This window comes from Anser brachyrhynchus, assembly GCF_964034855.1.
Source record: "Anser brachyrhynchus genome assembly, chromosome: 2".
NCBI lineage: Eukaryota > Metazoa > Chordata > Aves > Anseriformes > Anatidae > Anser > Anser brachyrhynchus.
In genome coordinates this window covers 100,059,767-100,073,789 of record NC_137695.1, presented here as the reverse complement: position 1 = coordinate 100,073,789, position 14,023 = coordinate 100,059,767, and the positions used below count along the sequence as shown (strand labels likewise).

General features: G+C 41.0%; 1 protein-coding gene and 1 long non-coding RNA gene across 6 annotated transcripts in view; one reads left to right on the top strand and one right to left on the bottom strand.

Annotated features, from left to right (window-relative positions):
- The window catches only part of LOC308190127, a 17,453-nt gene extending 15,780 nt beyond the window's left edge, over positions 1 to 1,673 (bottom strand). Inside the window, exon 1 of the long non-coding RNA XR_013946923.1 lies at positions 1,609 to 1,673. This is a non-coding gene — a long non-coding RNA (uncharacterized lncRNA). The remainder of the gene's footprint in view (positions 1 to 1,608) is intronic.
- The window catches only part of CNDP1 (carnosine dipeptidase 1), a 16,232-nt gene extending 2,209 nt beyond the window's left edge, over positions 1 to 14,023 (top strand). For 3 of the 5 annotated variants that reach the window (XM_080581102.1, XM_080581104.1, XM_080581103.1), the window contains exons 2-12: positions 2,681 to 2,799; positions 3,391 to 3,534; positions 4,576 to 4,738; positions 5,816 to 5,904; positions 7,778 to 7,978; positions 9,374 to 9,458; positions 10,005 to 10,165; positions 11,601 to 11,765; positions 11,933 to 12,074; positions 12,480 to 12,627; positions 13,743 to 14,023. In XM_080581102.1, the coding sequence (XP_080437228.1) occupies positions 2,722 to 2,799; positions 3,391 to 3,534; positions 4,576 to 4,738; positions 5,816 to 5,904; positions 7,778 to 7,978; positions 9,374 to 9,458; positions 10,005 to 10,165; positions 11,601 to 11,765; positions 11,933 to 12,074; positions 12,480 to 12,627; positions 13,743 to 13,848 (1,482 nt within the window). In that variant the 5' untranslated portion in view covers positions 2,681 to 2,721 and the 3' untranslated portion in view covers positions 13,849 to 14,023. The other 2 variants (XM_080581101.1, XM_080581100.1) reach the window with 2 other exon arrangements.

Sequence of the window (14,023 nt, the reverse complement as noted above, 5' to 3'; positions counted from 1 at the left end):
GTGGGGACCAGCTCCCTAAGGAGCTCTGAGGGGGAAGCTATGATGTCTGCAATAAAGATCAGCATAAAGACAACCTTTGCTCTCCTCAGACCTGCTGCTGGTTAAAACAAGGTGGTACTTTGATTATCACTCCCCCCCCCCAAACATCTTAACACTTAAATAATCACAGAATCACAGAATGGTTTGGGTTGGAAGGGACCTTAAAGACCATCCTGTTCCAACCCCCTGCCATGGGCAGGGACACCTCCCACCAGACCAGGTTGCCCAAAGCCCCATCCAGCCTGGCCTTGAACACCTCCAGGGATGGGGCATCCACAGCTCCTCTGGGCAGCCTGTGCCAGTGCCTCACCACCATCACAGTGAAGAACTTCTTCCTAACCTCCAATCTAAATCTCTCCTCTTTTAGTTTAAAACCATCCTTGTACTGGGGGCCCCAGACCTGGACGCAGCACTCCAAGTGGGGCCTCACAAGGGCAGAGCAGAGGGGGACAATCCCCTCCCTCGCCCTGCTGGCCACCCCTCTGTTGATGCAGCCCAGGACGCAGTTGGCCTCCTGGGCTGTAAGCACGCACTGCTGGCTCACGTCGAGCCTTTCATCCACCAGAACCCCCAAGTCCTTCTCTGCAGGGCTGCTCTCAGTGAGTTCTTCTCCCAGTCTGTGCTCATGTCCGGGACTGCCCCGGCCCAGGTGCAACACCTTGCTCTTGGACTTGTTGAACCTCATGAGGTTCACATGGGCCCACTTCTCAGCTTGTCCAGGTCCCTCTGGATGGCATCCCTTCCTTCTGTTGTATCAACTGCACCACTCAGCTTGGTGTCATGTAATGTTTCAGTGCTTAATATCTCCACCCTTAAAATCCCCTAGGTTTGGATTTGTCTTGTCTCAATCAACAAATCATCTCCGCATCTGTGCTTTGCAGCTTTATCTACTGTGAAACTGGCTTTTGGTCTCTTGCAACACCAGTCCTTCCAGTGTCAGCAGGCATCAGGAACTGGACTCTGGTGATCAGATCCAGTGCACTGGGGCTTCTCAGAGCTTTACTTCACAGAGCGAGCTGTGTCACAGGCAGGGTAGATGTAACCTTGCTTGCAAGGAAAAGTTGGAAAATGCAGCCTAAACTTCATGCAGCCAGGATCTCCATAATCGCTCTTCAACTTCTAGACCTGTCCTTCACCAAGTTCCCAGAGTTTATGATGGAGGCAGTGTTTCAGGGAGTGTTCACAAAGCTGTTTTGTCTCGTTTGTCTCTATAGCAAAACTGATCTGCAGTTTTTACAGGTAAATGTGCTTTGACAAGAGGACAAACACCTTACTGTTTAAAAACAGGTCTTGCAGGCTTTTAGGTCAACAGTAGAACCACAAAAGTGTTTTTTTGCTTAGAGATTTGCTGGCTCTAGTTTGATTTTAAAGATCAAACCTCCAGACTCTTTGGAGTAACTGAGTATAGGAAATGAACTACCTGACTGGGTTAAAAGAGCCTGCTTACCCTAGATTTTTTATTTTTTTAATTTTTTTTTAATCTTTGCACATTTCAAGTACCATTGCAATAAAAGTGGCTGTGTCCATTGCTGGAAGCACACCATGTCACTGGGTGCTGGAGTGCCTTACCAAGCTGGAGTGCTTGCTTCCCAGGTGGAATAAACCCAGTTCTTCTTTCCACTCCCCTACTCTTCTTACTTCCTCTCCCTCCTCTTGTTCATAACACGGGTTTTCCATCTTCCTTCTCTGTCAGAGAAACATAATTGAAAATATTATTATTGCTATAGACTATCATCTTAACGATGCATCAGAATTAAGGAGTTAGGTATGGACCTGCAACTGCACGTTTCATCCCCAGCACAGAATATTTTTAAAGTCAGCGTGTTGGGTCTTGACCCTGGGATCCATCCCATTGCACAGCCCTATACAGCAGCTATTCTGAACTTAGCCCCACCCTCTACGTATTACTTGGCTAACACTGATTCAGGAACTACAGCAGGCACTTTAGGGAAACAAGAAAGGAAAACTGCAGAAAGGAAGAAAAGCACCAAAATACTATGGCTTTTAAATCTTCACTCATCTTGTGAAAAACAAGGCACAGAGAGGTTTGTAAGCACTAAATGACTTCTGCACTTATCAAGTGTTTCGGTATTGCTGCTGTTCTTATTCAACTGCAGAAGCTATTTGCTGGAGCCACTCTCCTGCACTGGGATTGCTATCCCTTATTCATGTGAAACACACAACGTGTGTCAGTGAATCCATTTTTCTCTCTCTTTCTGGAAATGAAGAGGAAGAAAGATGAGTCCCCTGGGCAGATGGTGCGTGTTGGTGTTTGCAAGTCTTCCCCTGCAGCTGCCTTTGCAGAATGCGCAGTGCGAGGTTTGTGCATTGAGAAATGATGCAGCAAAAATTTCTTTAGAAAATACTTCCCTTTATTTCCTTATAAAGCAGAAATTGTAAAGCTATTTACTCTTAGGTCATTTTTCCCCACTTTTTTTTTTTTTCTTTCAGAAAATTAGTTATGAATTGATTCCAGACTTTATGTGGTAAAATGTCTCAGGCATCCTTTCTCATGGCCTGAAGGAATTAAATGAGATTTAAATAAGGCTCAGTGTTTTGCAGTTGTCTATGGTTTTCAGCAATGAACAGAAGTGCAAATTGCAGGATGTCTCTAATGTTGAATTTTATCTTTAACTTTCAGGTACTGTCCACCTCACCCTCGAGCTGCTCTTTAAGGCAGGAATGTCCTCCCCATCCTCCTCAGCATTGGAGACTGAGATCTTCCAGTATATTGATCTGCATCAAAGTCATTTCATTAAGGTAAGAACTTTATTGCAGGGAAATGTCTGAAGGGCAGCTGTAATGTCCCGGAGGCCTGTGCTCCCCATGCCAGATGAGTATTTGCCACTAAGGTAACAGCAGGGTTTGGGATCTGGCATCAGGTGTGCCACTAAGCAAGGTTGCAAGGGGACAGTCAGTACTGGGGATACTTTAGTTGGAAGTGGGATTTGCATGGACTTCCATAGACCAGTTGGCTGTGGGGACCCTCCAGGTGTGGGCACAGAAAGGCTCCACCGAGCCAAAATGCACCCGAATGGGAGAAGCAAGCCAGATCTTGCAGCTCCTGCTTCTGTCTGCAAGGGAGCTCTGCAGAGAAGTGACAGCATTGGGCTCTGATGATGTGCTGGGGGCTCTGATGAGCTGATGTGTACGCTGTAGGCACAAGAAAGGGGATCCTGGCTCTTGGCAAACCTTTATCAGGTGGAAAAATACAGCTTCCATGATGTTGCTGTGACAGGATGGAAGGGAAACCGTCTTCCACTAAGAAGCTTTACATATCCACAGGCCAACCACAGATTCCTGGGTTTTAGACCAATTGTCTTACTTAGCTGTACTTGTTCTCCTGCACAGGATCTCCAGGAATGGGTGGCTGTGGAAAGCGATTCCGTGCAACCAGCCCTGAGGAAAGAAGTCATACGAATGATGGCGTTGGCAGCAGGCAAACTTGCAGCTTTGGGAGCCACTGTCAATTCAGTAAACCTGGGATCACATCAGGTGCCTGTCCTTTTCTTGTATTTAAAATGTCATACCTGCACGTATGTCATGTTCTGCCTACCACTGTCAATGCTATGTATATGCATATATCTCTTATGACTTACTGGTATTTTTGGTAGCTAGATGACAATTTATCCATAGTCCCACAGCCACATGATACCTGCTGAATTCAGCCCCTCCTCACACTGATTACCAGCAGACTTAGGAGACCACAAGTGCAATTATGGTTGACAAGTTATATAGCAACAGCCTGTGTCTCTAACAGCAAGGAATGGATGACCTGCTGTTGGAGCAGACACCAGAGATACATCTCTGTCTAGGGCCAAAATATTGTTTCACAAAACGGACTTTTTCCTTTGATTGCTGGGCAAGAAGCTGCTATACTTTGGTATTGCAACAGACCGATACAGACCGATATTATTGTGAATACAAAGGAGTATACACATTTTTTACTTCCTATTTCTTGCTTCTTCTGTGAGACACCCAGCCTCTTTCGGCCAACGTGGAGATCTGTTCTGCATACCTACAAATTATAGGATTAGTTTGGAACCTCAACCTAAAAAACATTCCTTAATGGCTGTTCCCGCATCCTGCCAGGAAAACTTTATTTTGTTTTGTTATTTGAAGTTGCAGGCCTCCTGCCATCTGTCTGTTGCAAAATCAACCCCACATGAGTTTCTGTGTGGCTTTTGACTATTTTAATGCCACAGCATATGCTTTTGTCACTATAGCACACAGTTGACATTGCCTTCTCTACTGCTGGGAAGTAAAAGTTTATTAAAGAGTGCATTTATGACAGCGCAACATTAGAAGAACTCCATAAAGCCCTGGCACAACCTAAGCATTTGTGGAGAAAATCTTAATTCCTCTGGGTAGGTTAGATTTGGATTCAAAATCAGATTTAAGGACCTGATCAAATTAGAGCCAACTGAGTAGGCAGAAACATTTTCAAAATTGAGAATTCCAGTTCTTCTTACAACATTTGCAAGTTTTCAAAGGTTTGTTTTTTTCCTTTATTGCTTTTTTAATATTACTTTATAGCTTCCTGATGGCCAGCACCTCCCACTGCCGCCTGTTATTCTCGGGGAGCTTGGCAAGGATCCACAAAACCCCACTGTCTGTTTCTATGGCCATGTGGATGTGCAGCCTGCCAGAAAGGAAGATGGATGGAAAACTGACCCTTACACATTGACTGAAATTGATGGTGTGTACCTGGTCATAGTTTTTGTGTCATTATTTGGATATGTGACTCGGGGATCTCCAGTAGGAGGAATTTCCTTGTACACTTAACTACAGCACGAGCACTTCTCCCATGGAAATCTGTGGGCTAAATCCTGCAGCTTTACATCTTGATGTCATGCTGTGACTGGCGAGACTGCTTAATATTTGGTGTGGAAAAGCCATGTGAGGTTAATGTCACTTTACAGAGTGTTCATTAGAGAGTCCATTTCTGCTTTAAGGTTGTTGTTGGATCAACCACTGTCCTTCCTCACCCTTTCTGTTCTTGCTTCATAATCCTTTAGCACCTCCACCCACCACACTGGAGCTTAGGAGCATTTGGGTGGAAGAAGGTCAGGCCCTTCTTCATGTAGCAATCTTTCCCCTGCAATCAGCAGAGCACGGAAAGCTCCTTTCACTGAAGACAAATGCTGGATGGCAGGTTAAAGGATGAGTAAGGCCAAGAGCCCAGAGATCCTGGTTCCCCACACTATAACCATTAAGTCACCCTTTCCCATCTGCTGGGTCTGGTTCCAAACACCTTTATTGGGGTAACTCTTCTGCCTCCAGTGGTAATTGCCATAGGTATATATTGCTGTACATGAAACCAAAGTCTGTTCCTGTATATAGCTGTATGGTTGAGTGCTAAAAAAAAAATGTTCTGTACCTATACCTGTAGGACCTGGCGCTCAGGGACATGTTTTAGTGGGTGACATTGGTAGTAGGCTGATGGTTGGACCAGATGGTCTTGAAGGTCTCTTCCAACCTTAATGATTCTATGAAACAGCTCTTAAGAACAAAAGTGGAACCCAGAAATTGGCAAGTAGCAGAAACCACTGTATGATGTATATAAAAAAACAAAAAGAAGTATAGTCCACTGGGAAACCACCACCGCCTTCGTTGTAACAAGTCAATGAAATTCTGATTCTGTTGACACCTCTCTTGACACACCTCTTTTACAGCTTCTGTGGCAACAGGAATTTTCTGAGTGCTTTGAAGTGACTAGAGGAGTTTCAAAGATTGCTTGAAATCTTTCATCTTTTTTTGTTTTTTTTTTAATAAGGAAATCTCTATGGCCGTGGAGCAACAGATAATAAAGGACCAGTCTTAGCTTGGATAAACGCAGTGGAAACATTTAGAGCCTTGAAATTAGTAGGTATCAGTGAGGAATTATTTAGTTATTATTATAGTACCTCTCTGGAGGAATGCATTTACTTTCTTTTGACATAGATAATACCTCTCTGCCCCAACAGACTATGTGTATTTTGAAATATCAGCTTATTTCTAATGCTATATCCAGGGCACTGGTTCCACTCCAGTACAAATACATACTCAAGTATTTTTATATTGAGTAGCCTTTATGCAATGTAGAAATGGTTTTGCTGTCATTGCCCTGCAAGGGAAAACAAACTAGGGGAAGCATTTAATTTATATTACATACATTATACAGCTTTGATACCCTATTTTCTTGGTAGTTTTTAAAATGGTAAAATAACATATATCAGGGAATGGTGATGAAATCTCATCTGCACTGTTTAATTCTGTTGATCTTTGGCCTTGGCTACCTGTAAGTTACCTTCAGTTTGTGTATGCATGAAGAAAGTACCTAAAATGCTTATTCCTAACGGCATGTTCTTTCAACAATAGATCTATCAATGAAAATGCTTTGAGTGGGTGCGTTAACCAAGTGCAAATATATTTGCTTAGAGACTGCCATAGGTCTAAGAATCAAACTCTTGCCTAAACCCTACAATGGCCAACGTAGTTATCATTAAATCTGAATGTTTAATACTTTTGTGGTAGTTTTATCCCCAGTGCAAAATTAAACCAACATATACTCTAAGTTTGTTACTCGGTCAGCGAACACCCTTTAGGGTGATTTTACACAGTACATTTTGTTAGACTGATGAAAAACAGTTTTCTGCCTCTGCTATGACATGGCACAGTTTGAGTTGCAAGTCTTGGCTTTTAAAGACTTTGTGCAGCCTCTGGAAAACTAATGGTCTTCTTGCATCAGTAGTACTGAATTTACCTTGGTGCCCCTAATATACAAACACAGACAGATGTCTGTCTTTCTGCAGCTTTCCATTTTTTCAAATCACTAATAGCTGTTTTGTCATTTTTAACAAGTAAACAAAAATAAATATTTGTCATTTGGGGATCTTCCCTTAGAAAACAGCACGGGCCATCAGGCAATATACACAAACTGTTTTTCTAAATTTTCTGGGGCCATTTGAAGAACCATCAGTGAACCCATCCATAGCACAAGTTCATTTAACTCTAAACGTTTGTTCCTGGGTTTAATCTGAGAATTGAATTAAAACAGAAAGCTTCCTAAAGCCTGCAATGAGAAAATGAATTGGAATGGGAAGCTAAGTTCAAATTTATTTTTCCTATGGGACATGTCAGCATTTCCAACTCTCACTATTCCACAATAAAAGTTCTCTTTGTTACTCTTGGAAATGCATCCTTATGAGCTAGCAGGCCTACAGATTCATGAGTGCCAGAAAGACAACTATCAGGGAATCACCATCAGCATTTTTACCAGCAGGTGACTACCCTTGGCGATAGGTAACGTGTGTTACCTACAACAAACAACAGCAGTGGACCTTTGCCAGTGCTTCCCACATGGGCACTAGTAGCGGGAATCCAAGAGGCTGGGAATATTCTGTGAAAATGCCATTGCCTTTACACAGATTTTCCAAAGCAATTAAAGTATTTAATAGTACCAAAGAGAAATCCCATGACAGACTAGCAAGTTTTCTGGAAACAGAAGTTAAAAGGTGTTTGCTTTTACATTCTCCTTTAAAAAAAAAAAAAAAGTAGAGAAAAACAAACTTTGATGGGAAACTGTATGTGTGTATCTGTCAATACCCCTTCTATTGAAACAAGATGTATATCCTATGTCTCTCTTTTCCTAATATATTGCATACTGCAAGTCAGTCTGTTTTTTTTTTTAAAAAATATTCCTTTTTAATTTTGAAAGTGCTTGTTCCTTACCCAGACTTCTCTGCTGTTCATTCAGGCTATACCAGTAAACTTCAAGTTTATTATTGAAGGTATGGAAGAAGCAGGGTCTTTGGGGCTAGAGAAGCTACTCGAAGAAGAGAAACAGTGCTTTTTCTCAAATGTTGATTACATTGTGATTTCGGACAACCTCTGGCTCAGCAAGAAGAAGCCTGCCCTCACATATGGGACACGGGGCAACGCCTGCTTCTTTGTGGAGGTAAGAGACACAGGTTCACGTCAGCTGGCAAGGCCTCTGACCAGTGAGCAGTGATGCTCCTGTGATCACATCTGTCTCTACACGCAGAGAAAGGCTGAGAGGAAGCTGAATATTTACAAATGCAGGTCTTTCGTACTCTTCCTTGATTGTGCAGATTTCCCTCCTCATTTCAGTCGTTAGCCTTAATTTGCTTTCATTAATTTCTCTTCAATCATCATTTCTCCACTCAGGAGAAATCTCCACTCTCTCCTCTTGCTCTCTTTCCTACCCGATTACTCTCCTGTCCCTCTCCCTCATCACCCCTTCCTCACATCAACTCCATTCTCCTGCATCATTGTCCCTGCACCTCTCCCCGCCGCACTCCAACACTATTTCTTCTGCTGTTCTTGCCCTTCTGCAGCAGATACTGCTTAGTGCAACATCTCTGCCTAGAGGCACTCAATTTAGTTGGATCCCTGTGTTTAAAAGCTGTGCAAAATTTTCCCAGCCATTGGCAGAAGCAAGTAACAGTGCACTGCAGTATATTTAGCAGCCAATGTGAGCTATTGCGAAATGAAGAGAAATTTGTCATCTGGAAACTTAAAGCATAAAAGAAATTCAGAGAGAAGATTAAAGAACTAGGGACCTAAAGGAAAAATCTACATTAACCTTTATGTCTGAAAATGAACGAAATTTGCTTTTAACCAAAGCAACCTCAGCAGCCTCGATTCAATTTATCTAAGTCTAGATTAAGACAAATTATGATATTAAAACATCAGAAATGATCTCTGCCCGCTACCAGACAGTTGCCTTTAATGAGGTTTAGAGAAGAATAAACAAGTTTGTTGCACAAATATAGTTTAAGATAAACCTGAGTATGCAAATGTGTCTGGAAAAACAACCCATTTAATAAAGCAAATGCCTTTCTCTGTTCTAAAGCTGTGTGATTTGAGATGCTTCTAAATTCTTATTTGTTGCAATCTGGAATTAAGGTTGGACATATATTTTCTTAATGTAAAACAAGTAAGGTTCTTTCTTGCCTTTGTTAGGAAGATTTTTGCATTTATTCTGCAATGTTAGAAACAGTAATATGCAAGTGTTTCACTTATGATGTATTTAATCTTACTGAAGCAAAAGAGGAAATGGAGAGGGATCCTTGCTTTCAAATGCCAGTAAATAGTATAGATAGCTGAATTTCTCTCTCCAGTGGTTAAAACAAAGTCCTATCTTCTCTTTACCAGGAGCAGATTGTTCCTGACATGATGTTTCCTATTTCATGAATAGAAACTCATAATAGCTTTCCATTTATTTGTGGCCTCGTTTAAAAAAGCAAAGCTACCAGTCCCTGTGGAAAACAAATACCTGCGGAAGAATGAGGTAGGGACTATTTACATCTAAGCCATGTTTTTGGCACAGGTTGAGGGTGGTGACAAGGACCTTCACTCTGGAACTTTTGGAGGCATCATTCACGAGCCGCTGACGGACCTGGTAGCTCTGCTGGGTAATAACGTGCATCATTGCTCAGGAGTAGCTGGGGAATGACTAGCAATCAACCTAATGAAGATCAGTGCCATACTTAATTGACCCGAGTAAGTCAAGTCTAACTGAAGCGTGATTCCCAGGTTTCCAAATCTCAGCACAGCTATGGTGACAGCAGCTGAGGAAGGGAATGTCCCTGGTAAGACCAGATGTGCTTGTTGAGCTGTTTTCAGTCTAATACTCAGATGCTCATCAAGGATGTTTAAGGATTACTTTACATACACAGGTAGTAAAACCTAACATTTTAATGCAGATTTGTATCCCGGCAGCTGGGCTGACCCACGGCAAACAGTAGCTCAGTGCTTTTCTTACTAAACATGAAAATACATCAATTCAATGTGGCAATCAATTCCGTGTGGCAACCTGATGGCTGCCTAGAGTTGTTAGGAGTTAGTTGTTAGGGTTACTCATTTGGTTAACTCTAGAGTTAGGTAGAAGGGAAAAAGTGTGATTGCCAAGCAGAAAAAATAGGTCCTACTTTTAATGATATCTTTGTCTTCTTTCATAGATAGCCTTGTGGATCCCACAGGTCATATTCAGATCCCTGGAATCTATGACAGTGTTGCTGCCCTGACAGAGGAGGAGAGGAAATTGTATGAATCCATTGAATATGATCTAGAGGAACATAAAAATAATAGTGGAGTGAAAAAATTCCTCTACAGTACCAAGGTAAAATAAGATCTGTATAAAAGGACAGCAGAAATAATTTAAATCACCCATTCATAGCATTTATGGGCAAAGCCAAACTGAAATATAATTTCAGTCAATGGCAAAATAAAGGAGCATAGAGCATTAAAAGGTAAATTAAATTAATCTGCTGAAAATGTAAGCTACAACATCTGGGCAAGTTGATCCAAGATATGAATAATAAATGAGCAAATCAAAGCGTTTGTCTCCCCCGTCTCTCGTAATGCAGACCCTCTCCCTCCATACCCCAACTAACCAACCAAAGAAAGTAAGCATTTAAAACCCTGCATACAGGTTACAGAGTAGGAAAGAAACTATATTCAGCTCTGAAAAATGGGAGGCAGCTTTAGGCTGGTGTGTTTTGGGTGGTTTTCATTCGTTAATTTTGTTTATTGATCTTGGTGTCTGTTGAGCATGCCAAAAAAACACCCAAAGCTATAAGCTTTTCTTTGCCAGAATTTAAAAATTATTTCCTAAATAAAAATCAGCAGGTGAGGGCTGGCTTAGAAAAATCTCTTTGCAAAAGGCTCGCAGCTTGGAGAAAGGGAGGAGTGATTCATTTTTTATTACTAACATAATTATACTGGTATTAGTTCTAATGTGAATGCTTTTATTTCCATGAAGAAGCTTCTGAATTGGCCTAAGCTAGATTGTAATAATCTGTAATGTGCAAGTATAATGCAACAGTAAATGAGTTTTGATGCTTTACCTATATTTGGGTGAAGTGGTGCAAATTCTATGTGTACATAATGCTCCAATGCCATAAAAATGGAGTACAAAGAAAGGAGTAGCGCTCTGGGGTTCTGCGCACAGACCAGCTTACAAAGCTACTTTAAAAAAAAAAAAAAAAAGCGTCCTCTTACTGTCTCTCCTTCTTTAGAATAAGAATTTTCATTTTTATTTTTTTTCCTTCTTACCTTCTCCAGAAACATAAAAAAAGCATCAGCTTGAATATTATCCTCTTACTTCTCCTACTCTTTAACTGCTCATTAGAAGGATTTCTCACCTTGTATCAACTGAATGGGGTCTGCCTAAACTGGTCACAGGCTTCTCCTTGTAGAAACCCTGAGATCCGTAGATGGTCAATCAGTTGCTCTGATCTTACTTGGCACTAAAAAAATCACTGCTACGATATTTTTAATAGTGCTTCACATTTCTTGTTGTGCATGAAAAGCTGTTCTCAATCTAAACGTTTCTACAGAGAAGCTAATGTTGACTGAAAGGAATAGTATTTTTTTAAATGAAAAGACAGGATTAGTTTGAATTACAAATCGAGTATCTTTAAAATACAGAGGTCTCCAAGTACAACATGGATGGAAAACGCTTGTGTGTTCACTTTGACTCTATCAGTTGTGAATGGTTCCAGTGTCACCCTCTTCCCCTCTTCTATTTTTTGTCTTTTTTTTTTTTTTTGAAGGAAGAGATACTTCTGCACCTGTGGCGTTATCCTTCACTCTCTATTCATGGGATTGAAGGAGCTTTTCATGAACCAGGAATTAAAACAGTCATTCCAGCAAAAGTCATAGGGAAATTTTCAATTCGCCAAGTCCCCTACATGGACCTTTCAGTTGTGAAACAACAGGTAAGAAGCCAAAGCCAGGTTCTTTCTACTGTGTGAACTAAAGTCCCCCTTAGCACCTCACAACTTTACAACCCCAGTAGTAAACTGAGTGTTTCTAGCATTTAGATGTTCGTAAGAGCAATTTCAAGAAGATGAAAGCATCTAACTGAAAGGTGTTTGCCTTGTAGGTGGAGGAGCACTTGAAGAATGTGTTTTCCAAGAGGAACAGTCCAAACAAACTCAAAGTGTCTATGCCACTGGGTGCGAAACCCTGGGTTGCTGACGTTAACGATCCACTATATAAAGCAGCAAGAAGGGCAATAAAAACAGGTATGTTTCTTCTTTTTTAGTTTTTGATGTGTCTGCAAGTCTGCAGGGAAACTGTGCTCATCCATTAAGAAAAAAGGGATTTCCCGATTCAGTGTTATGGTCATGTACCCTTATGTATGTCATTGATTTTGACAGAACAACTCAGCCTCCACATCTTGCTGAGTTGGGGTGTATTTAATAGGAGTAGCCAAAACAAACAAACAAACAAAAAAAAAACTTGTTTAGTTCTTTCATGTACAGTTACAAAGCCAGAGGTTTGTAGAGTGCAACTGATCCATGACATCATTTAGCTACAGTTTCTACTCAGAAGCTCTTCATGATTGAGCAGATTACAGATATTTGGTAACAGAAGAAAACATCTTTTGTTTCACTTATGAATTAATTAATTCTTTGCATGTATTTCAGTTTTTGGAGAAGATCCAGATTTTATTCGGGATGGTTCAACAATTCCTATTGCCAGACTGTTTCAGACCATAACGCAGAAAAGGGTGATAATGTTTCCGATTGGAGCGGCCGATGCTGGGGAGCACTCCCAAAATGAGAAAATAAGCAGGTTTCTTTTATTCATTCATTTGTGCTATAAGGGAAGGGTGGAGAACTGAAGTCTTCTGGTACTCACACATAACCACTGATGGATGGGAACCTTTGTTCTCCAGTGGACAGTCCCAAACTACTGTCTCCAGCAAACCTGTTGTGTTGCCATGCAGAAAGCAGAATTCCAAATGTAGCACAAACTGCTATATGTACTTTTCATGAAATGTCTACTCCATCTTTAAGTACATCACAGTGGCAGTTTTCATTGCCATGCCAGTGAAATTTGCCTCTGGTCTGAAAGATGATGATGTAGAAGGGCACTTTTCCCCACAGCATCCATTTTGAAGTGTTGCAGTCAGATGTACTCAGGCTGATGGTTAAGTGTATTTATATTACAGCGAGCCAAACTAGTGTAACTATATCAATATTAGAGTGCTGCCCTTGCAGTTTCTGAGTTGGGTTTTGCCAAGCTCATCCTAAAATTAATTCTCAGACGATTTTTTTTCCCCCTTGGTTTAGCCCCAAAACTTTCAGTTACAGACGATAGTAATCAGCGTACTTTATACTGAAACAGTTTTCTCTGAGAATCCTGCAAAGGAATCCTGCAAAGGTGTGCCGGTTCCAGGGTATCCAGAATTTCAGAGCACTTTGTCCTTTTTTCAGGAAGCTGTTTCATCCTTCTGTTCTTTGCAATGTAAATGTGTGAGAGCAAACCACATCTGTACTTTTCACATCAGAGAGTAAAATGAAGTCACCTCTCTGTCCTTTTCTTTGGGCTGTGATAATTATGCTCTTGACTCTGAGAAATTTGCCATCGTCACAGGTATGAATGGGGAGTTAGAACACAAGACTTTTTCTTCTCATTTTTGGAGAGGTGTTTTTCCTCATACCCTTCTCCTGAACTAGAGTAAGTCATGATGAAGGACAGTAGTAAGGAGCTGACGAGTGATTCCACATGCTAAACTCATTACTAATAAATTGGTGTTTTTTTTTTTTTATGAGATCTTTTGTCAGTTCTTTTTGGTGGCCAGTCTCACAAACTCGCCTGAATATACTCAAACCTTGGACTAGGCTACTAACTGAACAGCAGACTGGCCTAACAGGACGTCATTCTCTTTCTTTCCTTCTTCACAGACACAACTACATTGAAGGAACCAAAGTGTTTGCAGCCTTTTTCCTGGAGATATCAAAGCTACGTGGGCAGTTACGTGAAACTTCCAGCCCAGAGACTAACAACTGATAGACCATCGTAACAAAATTAGCAAAGCACTTTTTTTTTTTTAATTTTTATTTTTTTATTTTTTTTTCAGTTTTAGGCTTTCTAATTTCCTAGTCTGGAAAAACATGTAAATCACATATTTTATGTGACTGAATTTGTGGAAAAAATAAATGCTGTGCTATTATTTGGCGTACTG